The sequence below is a fragment of the Rhinopithecus roxellana genome, chromosome 11, assembly GCF_007565055.1.
Source record: "Rhinopithecus roxellana isolate Shanxi Qingling chromosome 11, ASM756505v1, whole genome shotgun sequence".
NCBI lineage: Eukaryota > Metazoa > Chordata > Mammalia > Primates > Cercopithecidae > Rhinopithecus > Rhinopithecus roxellana.
In genome coordinates, this window is record NC_044559.1 from 107,601,199 (window position 1) to 107,614,435 (window position 13,237).

Here is a 13,237-nt window from a genome sequence, read left to right on the forward strand (position 1 = left end):
GATGCATTAATACATACTTCTACATGGATGACCCTGAAAACATTACACTAGGTAAAAGAAGCCAGACACAGGGCCATATATTGTATGATTCAATTTATTTAAAATATCCAGAAAAGGCCAGTCCACAGAGACAGAAAATAGATTAATGGTTGCCTAGAGTAAGGGGGCTTAGGCAAAGATGAGGAGTGAATGCTAATGACTACTATGTTTCTTTGAGGGGGAGCAAAAACATTTGTGATGACTGTGATGATGACTGCACAACCCTGTGAATATACATTAAAAATCAGAATATTGTATATGTTAAATGACTTAATTCTATAGTTATACCTCTATAAAGCTGTTAAAAATTAAAAAATGCATTCATATGAATTTCTCATTCTGTTGTCTAATATAACTTTGTTTGCTAGAGTGTAAAAATAATGTCTTTTGCCCCATCATTTTTTTCCCAAGGAAAATTATTTTTCAGGATAATACATTATTTTATGAATTTACATGTGTGGTCAGAGGATATCTCCCCATAGGCTCAGGTGAATTTATGTCCCAGTTTGCCTGGGACATTCTTGTTTAATGCTTGTAGTCCTAGAATCATAATAAATATCATCCCCTTTCACTCTCCAAGGTGTCCTGGTTTGTATGATAAGTTGTATGGTCACCTACTACAGTCGCTAATTCCCTTGTTCCCTTCATCCTGGCAGAGGATGTCTTTATGTAACCAGCAAATACTACTTTTGATATAGAATTTAATTTAAACATGCCAAATCAAGAATTTCACTTTTCAAGTGATAATTGATTTGAACAACCTTGCCTCCTGGGCTCTAAAAACACTGAAATACTTCTATGCCATTATGGTGAATATATACATATATTTGTTTACCTTATTGCTTTCTAATTCTTAGACATTTGCTATTAATACGATAGAGTGGCAGATATGGAATATCTTGATTAACTAGAAAGCTGATTATTTAAAATATGTTCTTCAAGGTTAGAAAATATTTATTACAGAAAGATGAATATAATAAGAACAAAATCTCAAACACGTATTTCCATGACAGCTTGAAAAAAACTGTAGTGAACTTTTTTTCATATCTATTATATCCATTAGTTTGCTAAGCCAGAAAAAACTTTCAAGCCCTACTGTGCTACTATAGGTTTATTAATAATAAAACTGACATCAGAAAAATGACTGTCTAATAATTGCATATTAATAAGTGTTTTTACTAAATGGAAATTTAAATATTGAATAATGGCTTGTTATAATAAACATACAAAACCCACAAAGCTAGAATATTATACAATAATATTATATGTAATATTATTTATTCTATTAATAATATATGCAAACAAAATGCAATATTTGGTATTATAACTAGGTTTTTATTAACTTCTCATTTTTGTAATTTTTGTAAGTTTAAAAAACACTAGTAATATATCAAAACAAACTCTAAAGAAACTCTCCTTTGAGATTCTCTTATTCAATTTTTGATTTTGCTTATATGACGATACTTTCTATTTTTTTCTAAGATATGCTCCTTGTTAAAAAAATTTTTTTAATCCATTGTGGATTTTTTTAAGTTTCTTAAAATACTTCATCCTCTGTCCATATTTTGTACTAAGTTTACATTTTAACTTGTTTTGCAAGTAATAATTAAACAAGTATTCAAATAAAAACAGCATACCAGCATTTAATCCTCAAATTTATTTATAAGATTTGAAAATATTAATACAGTATATTAATTACTTCTCCTCCCTTCACTCCCTAGAAAATTGGAGATAAATAGCAGCACTTTCCCCAACAGTTGTAGAGACAGTCTTCAAAAATAAGGGTCCATTATAAGTGATAAGCATAATTAAAAAGATTAAAATCATTAATAGGGATGGGGGTAGAAGATGACTCTTGAAAACCTTTTACCTCAACTACTTTAGCAGTTTATCTGCAACGTCCCAAAGGTAATGATGTAAAGAATTTACTAAAGCTGAGCATAGCCCCCAGGCAGAGTGTCTCAACACAGGAACCTGCCATATAGGTTAATGGACCTGAATCTGATCCCACAAAGGATAGGGGTTCTCATAATATTATATTTCTATTATAATTTTAAAATATAATGTAAATATCATTAGTACAGCTACACGGTAAACACCTAAATTTAACGAAAAAACAAACCTGGAAGTAGTTTCTCTTTACATCATCTGATTTACTCATTCCCTCTTTCACTGATTCATGTGTTCATTCACAGCCCATTTACTGACCACCTCCCAGGTACCTCCTCACACATGTAAAAATCTCACGTGAAAATAACACAACTGAGAGCTTCCTCTGTTATATTCCAAAATGCTTACGGAGCTAGAGTACACATAAAAAGGAAAGTCAGACAGGATCAGCTATTACGTTTGTCTCCCTCAAAACTCTATCTGACCTCAGGAGCCATCCAAAACGGTGTTCCTACGGATGTGTTCCGATGGTGCCGGGTACTGGTAAGCTGTGCAGACACACCTAGAGGAAGAGACAAGATGTACTTTTTTGCATTAATTACTCATATAAAGAGCTTTCAATTGCTATAGTCTTTTTTGCAAACTAATATGAAAATTCTATTTCCTCAAAGCTGCCACTGGCCCTAACGTCACATTAAAGGATCCTAAATCAGGATTTCTGCAGAGTCAAAAGGCAGAATGGTCCTCCTATTTTCTCTTTCTCAACTCCAAATCCTGCTCCTTCCTAAAGCCCCATTTCAAGTCTTAATTCCCCCATGCTGGCTTTTAATCTGCTCCAATTATACTGATCCCTATTTCTTTCTATCTTCTACATTGTAAACAATTTTACATATTTTGGCATGTAATTGTTATTTGAATGGCATGCTTCCTCCCTGCCCTCTTCCTGTCCCTGCCCACTAACAAATTCCAGCAAGTTTGAGAATGTCCTATATGGTGTTATGCACATAGTAGGTCACTTGTGAATCTTCATAAAATTATTTTCCATCTACTAAACCTGGGCAAATCACACCTTATCTGACTAGAAGTTTCAAATTAACTATATCTATTTAAACCAACATCATTAACAGAACGAGTTCTCTTCCTTTAGAGAGATTACAGACTGAAGGGCTACAATAAAGAGGTATAATCAAATATTTCATTTATGTCATTCCATTAATTCCACCTTGTTAGATACCCTCCTCACTGACCTTCAAGAGAATTAGGAGTACAGTTTCTTTTTTCGATTTTCACACTCCTGCTCCTCACACAAGGGGTCCTGGTTATCTGACTGTACAGAGCTCCTACCCTTCACCTTGCTCTGGACTTGATGGGTTAAACCCAAATCATGGGCTTTCTCTACCTGATTTCCCTGCTTTGGAAAGTGCCTCCCCAGAGTCATATTAATTTTAGGCTTTGGTTGCTTATCTTATAAGCCAAATAGAGGAAAGGTACTAATGGAGATTTAAAATGGAGATATATTTTATTTCTCCAAGATGGCATTTGACTTTTACCATGAAATTCAAAGGCCATATGCAAGCAAATGGGTGTTTCAGTATTGGAAATATACTCGGGCAGAAGAGTGAGGAGTGTAACATCAGAAACAGGACACATGCCCAACTATGAACAAGTGACAGAGGAAGGAATTTACTAAATTTCATGTTTTTTGACTGCTATGCAATGCCTGTTAAACTTCAAGATCACTTAACTAACACAATCAACTAGCTTCACAGCTAGAAGATAACTTAATGGTCATAAATTCTAACTTGCTCATTTTCAGGTTAGTAAACTTAAGCTGAAAAGAAAAGTCACTCTCCTGAGGACAAATGACATTTTTACTTAGTGTAAATTCCCACAAGAAAAATAGCTAAGATAGAAAAATCCAAAATTCTATTAAAATGATTGACATAAATTACATTTAAAGGCAACAGGGATCCAAAGTATGGGTTAAGAAGCCCAAGGAAGTAAAGAAGATTAGGAAAATCATCTTGTCTAGAGAGTAACTAAAGGAATAAGTCACCAAGATAAACAGTTACATAATCAACTCAAGAGAGAAGCTGCTGATGGGTGGAAAATTCCAGGTAGAGTGCTGGGATAATGAGAAGATATGGAAAGGAAAAAGAGGTCAAAAAGGACAAAGGCTGAACAGAAAACAGACTAATAGAAAGAGCAATAGTCTATTAAAGGTCAAAGCCACAGGAACATTATAAAGGTTAGGGTTTATGTTAATGCTTCTTCAGTCTTTTGCTTTGCTAGGGAATTTTCAGGCTATTTTAGTTCTGTCCAACAAGGCTTCCTGGGCTATTGCACGGCTGTACAGCAACTCCATTCCCTATAGCATAAATGCTATTTTTAGGGAGAGAAACATGCAGGCTTTATTCTTGTAGTTAAGAAAACTCTTAGGGTCTTAGAAAGACAGCAGAAACATCAAATATGTGTTTTTCCATTGTGGCTCAAATAGACCAGAAAACTTCTGGGAATTCAATTTGCTATAACCTTTGACATCTCAATAGAGCAGGGAGAAAACCATATGTTTTTGTCATTGTTAATAACAAAATACTGTAGGAATGAGAACTGAAACTATAAAAATACAGAATTTTGTTAACATAAATGGGTCATAAATTGTATCATACCATCTAATATTATTATTTTGTTGATGAGGTTAAGACACTGTGATAGTTACTTTTATGTGTCAACTTGGGAGGGCCATGGCTATTTTAGGTCATCCAACAATGCTTCCTAGACTGTTCCATGGCTATACGGCAACCCTATTTCCTATTGCATAAGTCAAACGGTATTTGGTAAGACTATATTCTGGATATTTCTGTGAAGGTGTTTTTGAAATCAGATTAATATTTTGAACTCAGATTAATATTTAAATTGGTGGATTTTTTAAAGTTAAATAAGACTTTTATATTGATGTGTAGTAACAAGCAAAAGTTTTGCGCTCCCATTTCTGCAAGTTATATGAAGTTTAAAACCCAGTTCTACAGTTGACATTTTTAAAAAGCCTAAGACTTCCACATTGGTTAGACAACTCTCAGTTTAAAATAGTTTTTATTTTTTATTTTATTTTGATTTCAATAACTTTTCATGTACAAGTGTTTATTTGATACATGAATGAATTATATAGTGGTAAATTCTGAGATTTTAGTGCACCCATTACCCGAGTAGTGTACGTTGTACCTAAGGTGTAGTTTTCTTATCCCTAGCCCCGCTCCTGCTCACTCTCTTCTGAGTCTCTAAAGTCTATTCTATCACTCTGTATGCTTTTGCATACTCATAGCTTAGCTCCTACTTATAAGTGAGAATATTTGGTTTTTGGTTCTCCACTCCTGTGGTACTTCACTTAGCATAATGGCCTCCAGCTCCATCCAAGTTGTTGCAAAAGACGTTATTTTATTCCTTTTAATGGCTGAATAGTATTCCATGGTGTATACATGGAACATTTTCTTTATACATTCATTAGCTGATGGGCATTTAGGTTGGTACCACATCTTTGAAACTGTGAATTATGCTGCTATAAACAAACAAGTACAAGTGTCTTTTTCATATAATGACTTCTTCTCCTTTGGGTAGATATCCAGTAGTGGGATTGCTGGATCAAATGGTAGATCTACTTTTATTAATAGCTCTTTAAGGAATCGCCATACTATTTTGCATAGAGGTTATACTAATTTACACTTTCACCAGCAGTGTATAAGTATTCCCTTTTCCCCATATCCCTGCTAACATCTATTGTATTCAGACTTTTTAGTAATGGCCATTCTTGCAGGATTATGGTGGTATATCTCATTGTGGTTTTAATTTGCATTTCCCTGATGATTAATGATGTTGAACAGTTTTTCATATGTTTGTTGGTCTTCATATATTTTCTTTTGAGAAATGTCTATTCATGTCCTTTGCCCACTTTTTAATGGACTTATTTTATTTTTCTTGGTGATTTGAGCTCCTTGTAGATTCAGGATATTAATCCTTTGTTGGATGCATAGATTGCAAATACTGTCTCCCATTCTTTGGTTTGTCTGTTTATTCTGCTGTGCAGAAGAATTTTAGTTAATTAGATCCCATTTATTTATTTTTGTTGTTGTTGCATTTGCTTTTGGGGTCTTAGTCATGAATTCTTTGCCTAGGCCGATGTCTAGAAAAGTTTTTCCAATGTTGTCTCCTAGAATTTTTAATAGGTCCAGGTGTTATATTTAAGTCTCTGATCCATCATGAGTTGCTCTTTGTATAAGGTGAGAGATAGAGTTCTGGTTTTATTCTTCTACATGTGGTTTGCCAGTTTTGCCAGCACCATTTATTAAATAGGGTATCTATTTCCCAATTTATGTTTTTGTATGCTTTGTCAAAGATCAGTTGGCTGTACGTATTTGGCTTTGTTTCTGAGTTCTCTGTTCTGTTCCATTGGTCTATGTGCATACTTTCATACCTGTACCATGCTGTTTTGGTAATTACAGCCTTGTAGTATAATTTGAAGTCCAGTAATGCGATGCGCCCTGATTTGTTTTTTTGTTTTTGTTCAGTTTTTTTTGTATTGTTTTGTTTTTTGCTTAGGATTGCTTTGGCTATTTGGGCTCCTTTGGGTTCCATATTAATTTTAGAATCATTTTTTCTAATTCTGTGAAAAATAATATTGGTATTTTGATGGGAATGGCATTGAATCTGTAGATTGCTTCAGGCAGTACAGTCATTCTGACAATATTGATTCTCCCAATCCATGAGCATGAGATGCATTTCCATTTGCTTGTGTCACGTATGATTTCTTTTGGCAGTGTTTTGTAGTTCTCCTTGTAGAGATCTTTCACCTGGTTAGTTAAGTATATTCCTGAGTATTTTTATTTTGTTTGCAGCTATTGTAAACAGATTGAGTCCTCAATTTGATTCTTAGCTTGGTCATTTTGGTGTAGCAGGGCTACTGATTTGTGTACATTGACTTCGTAACCTAAGATTTGACTGAATTAATTTATCAAATCTAAGTTTTTTGGAGGAGTCTTAGGATTTTCTAGGTATACAATCATATTATCTGCAAACAGCCAAGTTGGACTTCCTCTTTTCCAATTTGGATGCCCTTTATTTCTTTCTCTTGCTTAATTGCTCTGCACTTCCAGAACTATGTTGAATAGGGATAGTGAAAGTGGGCATACTTGTCTTGTTCCTGTTCAGGGGGAAAGGTTTCAACTTTTCCCCATTCAGTATGATGGTGGCTGTGTGTTTGTCATAGATGGCTTTTATTATTTTGAGATAAGTGCCTTACGTGCCTAGTTTGTTGAGAGTTTTTATCATAAAGGGATGATGGATTTTGTTAAATACTTTTTCTGCATCTATTGAGATGATCATATGGTTCTGGGTTTTAATTCTGTTTATGTGATTCATTACAGTTATTGACTTGTGTATGTTAAACTATCCCTGCATCCCTGGGATGAAAACCACTTGCTTATGATGAATTACTTTCTTGATGTGCTGTTGGATTCAGTTAGCTAGTATTTGGTTGAGGATTTTTGCATCAATGTTCATTAGGGAAATTGGTCTGTAGTTGTGTCCTTTCCAGCTTTTGGTATCAGGGTGATACTAGCTTCATAGAATGATTTAGGGAGGATTCCTTCTTTCTCAGTCTTTCGGAATAGTTTCAGTGGGATTTGTATCAATTCTTCTTTGAATGTCTGATAGAATTCAGTGAATACGTCTGGTCCTGGACTTTTTTTGTTGACGGTTTTAAAATTACTAGTTCAATCTTGCTGTTTGTTACTGGTTTGTTTAAGGTTTCCATTTCTTCCTGATTTAATCTAGGTGGTTTGTATGCTTATGGGAATGTGTCCATTTCCTCTATGTTTTCTAGTTTGTCAAAATGGTTTTTATTTAAATAATGTAAACTAACAATATAAATCATCATCTTTTCTTTTCTTTTTTTAAAAATTTTTTTAGACGTGGTCTCACTTCCATCGCCCAGGCTAGACTGCAGTGGTGCAATCACAGCTCACTGTATCCGCGATTTCCTGGGTTCAGGTGATTCTTCCATCTCAGTCTCCCGAGTAATTGGCTACAGGCACACACTACCACACCCAGCTGACTTTTATTTTGTATTTTTAGTAGAGACAGGGTTTCATCATGTTGCCCAGGCTGTTCTTGAACTCCTTGGCTCAAGCGATTCACACGCCTCTGCCTCCCAAAGTGCTGGCATTACAAGTGTGAGCCACTACCCTGGGCCAGAAATAATCATCTTTAATATGTAAATAGTCCCCTGGGCCAGGGAGGCAGAGGTTACAGTGAGTCGAAAGACTGCATCACTGTACTCTGACCTGGGTGACAGAGTGAGATGCTATCTCAAGAACAAAAACAAAAATAATCCACAAAGTAAACAGAATGCTATAGTTGACAATCTTATTTAATTAAATAGTATTTAACAAATATATGCAAAACTCTTCGGTTAGTATATTTCAGAACCATTGTAAATCTCCAGCAAATGGAATATTAAAGTGTGCCCTTCAGCAAGTCCTTTTCCTTCTGCAGGCTCTTGTTTTCTCATTGTTTAATTTAGGGGACTGGAAAAAATAAATGATTCTTTATTACTTTTGGATTAAAAACTACTTAGGGAATCTTGGCGGGGTGCTGTGGCTCATGCCTGTAATCCCAGTACTTTGGGACGCCAAGGCAGGCGGATCGCGAGGTCAGGAGTTCGAGACCAGCCTGGCCAATATGGTGAAACCCTGTCTCTACTAAAAATACAAAAATTAGCTGGGCTTGGTGGCACGTGCCTGTAGTCCCAGCTATTTGAGAGGCTGAGGCAGAAGAATCACTTGAACCTGGGAGGCAGAGGTTGCAGTAAGCCAAAATCACACCATTGCACTCCAGCCTGGGCAACAGAGCAAGACTCCATCAAAAAAAAAAACACAATAAAACAAAAAACAAAACCTACTTAGTCATCTCATGGATGCTATATACTTTCACATCAAGAAATTCATATTCAGACATTTTGCATATAACAAGGATAAAAAATCTTTTCATGTTCCTGTACTTAATATACCAAATGATATTTAAGCATCTTTCCAGTTTTAACATTCAATGAGTCTCTACAGCAACTCAAGGTAACTGGCTCACTCCAATCACCTTTCCAAACAACAGTCATGTGATTTCTCTTCGAAGTCCATCCTCTCTCCAGTCTTCCTGGCTCTAGATCTTTTCCTTTCTTTAAGACTTAGTTTGCATCTTATAATAAAGATAATTAAATGGCTTTCTTTAAAGATCTCAATATCACACTGTTTGCTGCATTCTTCTTGGCTTTGGACATATGAACTATGCACCCAGCTCTGTCTGCATGATTCAACCCTGGATGACTATGTACATGTGTACATATGTCCAGTACTGGATCTTAGCTGTAGAGAGTATACAGCATATTTCTCATTCATGGTACACTATCATGACTGATACCTTGTCTTATTTTTCTGTTTCCTTTTTGCCCCATTTACCTCCTCCATTGTCCTCTCTCCTGCCCACCAAAATTTCTATTAACTTAAAGTTCTTCAGAGATTAAAATTTTAGAGCTGCAGACTAAGATATTTTAGGTCTAGTGCCAAACACTTGTTTTACAATGAGAAGAACTAAGAAGCAAAGAAGTCATTCTTAAAATATAAGTAAAGTCCTCTTGGTTCACCTTAAGTTATCACATCGTAGAGAAGCACACTTGGTAGCCCTTACTAAAATGTCCACAGCTGTGTTGAGGTCAAACAAGGGAGGTTGAGTCCTCTGTTTTTGAGTGAACTTGATAGCAACATAAAAACTCCAGAGGTTGCTCTACATACCCGCACCTGAGGAGCAGGGAGAAGAGACTGTTTCTCCAGTGAGAGAATAGGAGGCAGCAAGCAGTCTCCGCTCTTGCCTTTCACTTACCTGTCCCAGTTCCAGTCCCTTGGGCCTGCTCTCTCATTTGTGAGACTGCCTTTTGTATTTGGCCTTTTTTTTTTGGAGCTAGTTGGGGCGTCTAGTCCTTACAACTAAAAGATTGTTGACTAAAACATACACCAGTATCTACAATGTTAAACAGTTTAATTCAACTTTGAAATATGGTCAGTTTTAGAACTCTTGAGCCCACAGGTTCTGCTTGAATCATAAAGCTCTAAAATAAAGAGTCCACTTATTCATGATTCAACTTTATATAATAATTATAAAGACCTTGCCTTTCAAATAAGGTAAAAGTCACCTCCTCGAAGTACAAAAACATATTCTGGATGAGTAATATATTAATGTGTTATATAGGTATGAGCATTCAAAAACTCTGCCAACTTTTAAAATGGTTTTCCCTCTAGCTTTTTTTTTTCAGTGTATCATTTCACTGTATAAAGCACTAGCTCTTAAATTTTCAAGATTCATAACATTCAACTAATATGTATTACATATATACATTATATATATACACACATACACATAATTTCAACCTTAGAGAAATGTTAGCAAGAAAACTACGAAGTACTTTTTTTCCTGAACCACCTGAGAGTAAGGTGGGCTACAGAATGCCCCTTCACTCCTATATATTTGTTTGTAATTGCCACAAACAAGGATATTCCCCTACACAACCTTCAAAATCAGGAATTTTAACACTGATACATTTCTATCATCTATTCTACAGAGCCCATTCAGATTTTATCAACTGTCCTAAATATGTCCTTTATAACAAAATGATCTAATCCAGGATTATGTGTTACTTTTAGTTGTCAAGTTTCTAATCTCCTTCAATCTGGAGGAGTTCCTCACTCTTTTCTTGAATTTCATGAACTTAACATTTTTTTTTTTTTTAAGATTTCAGGCCAGTTGTTCTACAGACTGTTCCTGAATTTGGGTTTGTTGTATATTCCCTCATGATTTTATTTTTGACAGGCACATCACAGAAGTGATGCTGAGGTCTTCTCATTGCATCCTCTCAGGTGCTGTGTGGTTTGCATTCATCTCATTACTAGTTATGTTTGCTTTGAGCACTTGATTAATGGTTGTGTCTGCCAGTCTTCTCCCCTGTAATCTTTCCCTCTTTCTTTTGTAATTAATTAGTATTTTGTGGAGAGATATTTTGAAACAATTAAGCTACTCTATTTCTAATCAAAACTTAACCCACTAGTTTTAGCAGCCATTGAAATTTTTGGATGAATTAATTATGATGAATTTTAAAATTACACAATTTCTTCTATCTTTACTCATCAGCATTCTTCTGCAAGGAAAAGCTTTTGCTTCTCCCCATTCATTTAATTATGTATGTATTTATGGCAGTATGGATTAATGGAATTTTTATTGCATTCAGTGAATTACCATCATTACCAGCAATATTAGTATTTTGGTGCTCAAACTGTCCCAGATCTAGAGAGTAAGAATAGATTCAAGTTGGCTTCTGTGTGCCTCTGACATGTCTCCATCATTATTTGAGTATTTCCTTATTTGGAGAGCACAGTAAGTTCCAGGGTCATCTCACAGAGCCCTAAAATCAGCCTTTCTCCAAGAATCCTTGATTCCTTTTAGTTGACAATTACTTTTAAAAACCAAAAGCTAGGGGCTAGATGTGCTCTCTTAATGTACCCTCTTAGCAGAATTAGCTAGGTAATATGTACACACACACACACACACGCATTCACATTACGATTATTTTTGTATCTGTTTATATATATTAAAACGCTAAGTTCACATTGATACCTCCAATTCCAATCCAACATCACCATAATTCTTTTCTCTAACAGTAAGAAACCTGCCTCCCGTTGTCCTCAGTATATCTCCCGATGGTATCAGGCCTCCTTTAGGCAACCAGTCTTTTCTCTTCACCCTGATCCCTATGCAGATGCCTTTTTCATCTACAGGAAGTTCTTCCCCATACAGGGTCATCCCCATCACCCTACATGGAGGCACTTCTCATCCCACTTGAGGACCCAACACTCCCTGCCAGCAGACACCTTCCTCTCCCCTCTCAGGCTCCAAACTGCCTCCTGAGCTGCACCTGGACTTCCATGCTTGCTTGTCCCACCTAATGGCTTTTGTTCTAAATTATTCAAAAAGAAAGGAAGGATTGAAGGGCACTTCATAGTTTTTAGGTTCGGGTGTACTGTCTCACTTGGTGCTAAAAAGTGGGTTATTAATAAACAAATCACAACCTCTCTTTGACCTACATTATGCATTGGGGATTTGGTCTAAAATTGGGCATGTGAGTAATAAGAGATTTAAAACCATAAAATATTCTGTCATAAGAATGAGGTCTAAATAAATCACAAAAAGTACATTCTGTACTTTTGTATTGAAATGTTAAGTATCCCATTAGAAATGAAGTTCCCCAGAGAGAAATCCGCAGAAATGAGAACTGAGGGCTGTCCTTTAAATTTAGTCTCTTTCATTTTCTATTCAAGATAAGGACTGTTTTTTTCAGACATTAGTTCACTTGCCTGAAGGGATGTATCTCCTGGGAAGTCATATTATTTATTGACTGATCATATACCAGTGATGGCTAATACATTTCATTAATAATATTTATAACCTCAATTGTCATTTTGCTCTCTGAGGTGTCTGGTGATGTTTTGTAAAAGAATATCCCACTTAACAAAAACTAAAAGGTTTTCTTAAAGGCGTATTCATGACGAGCATTAGCAAACTGAATCTTACTTTTAGTGTAATGAGGTAGCTTCATATTTAAGGTAATACTGAATTTATTCTAGCAGAGGGTTATTGTTTTCTTTTTGGGAAACATAGAGGCATCTCTTTTGGAAACTCAGATTTTCATTATTTAGCAACTATTTATTAAACACCTACTATGTGTACAGCACTGAGCTATAGGCTAAGTAGGAATATTATCTCATAATAATGATAACAGTTCAGATTTTCTGAATTACAAAGTATCAGTAATTATACTAAGTAGTTTGTCTCTGGCATCCCATTTACTCTTCACAGCAACCAGTCTTAGGAGGTAGAGACTTTTTCACACTTGTAGATGCGCAGGTTGATGCCCTTGTAGATTCTGTGTGACTTTCTCATTGTCACACAATTATATGGCAAGTCTTCCCTCTCCTTCATTCATTCATTTATTAAGTACTTTCAAAATGTTAGCACTGTACTTGGTTCTAGGGACAAAGTGATAAAGTGATAGACCAGACAGAAAAATCTATGGCTTAGCAGAGGAAGCACTCAAATAAAATATGATTACAATAAAGTCTGACAACTGGTTGGCTAAATGAAGTGCAGGGTGTTGGGGAAAACTCGGGCAAGCAGAAGTTAGCTAGGTGCTGTTAGATATGAGTTCTAAATTTCTTTT

At 35.5% G+C, this 13,237-nt stretch overlaps 1 protein-coding gene across 1 annotated transcript in view; it reads right to left on the reverse strand.

Moving 5' to 3' along the window:
• The window catches only part of MYO3A (myosin IIIA), a 292,667-nt gene that overhangs the window by 214,624 nt on the left and 64,806 nt on the right, over positions 1-13,237 (reverse strand). The window contains exon 7 of the mRNA XM_030940862.1: positions 2,415-2,491. Within this exon, the coding sequence (XP_030796722.1) occupies positions 2,415-2,491 (77 nt within the window). The remainder of the gene's footprint in view (positions 1-2,414; positions 2,492-13,237) is intronic.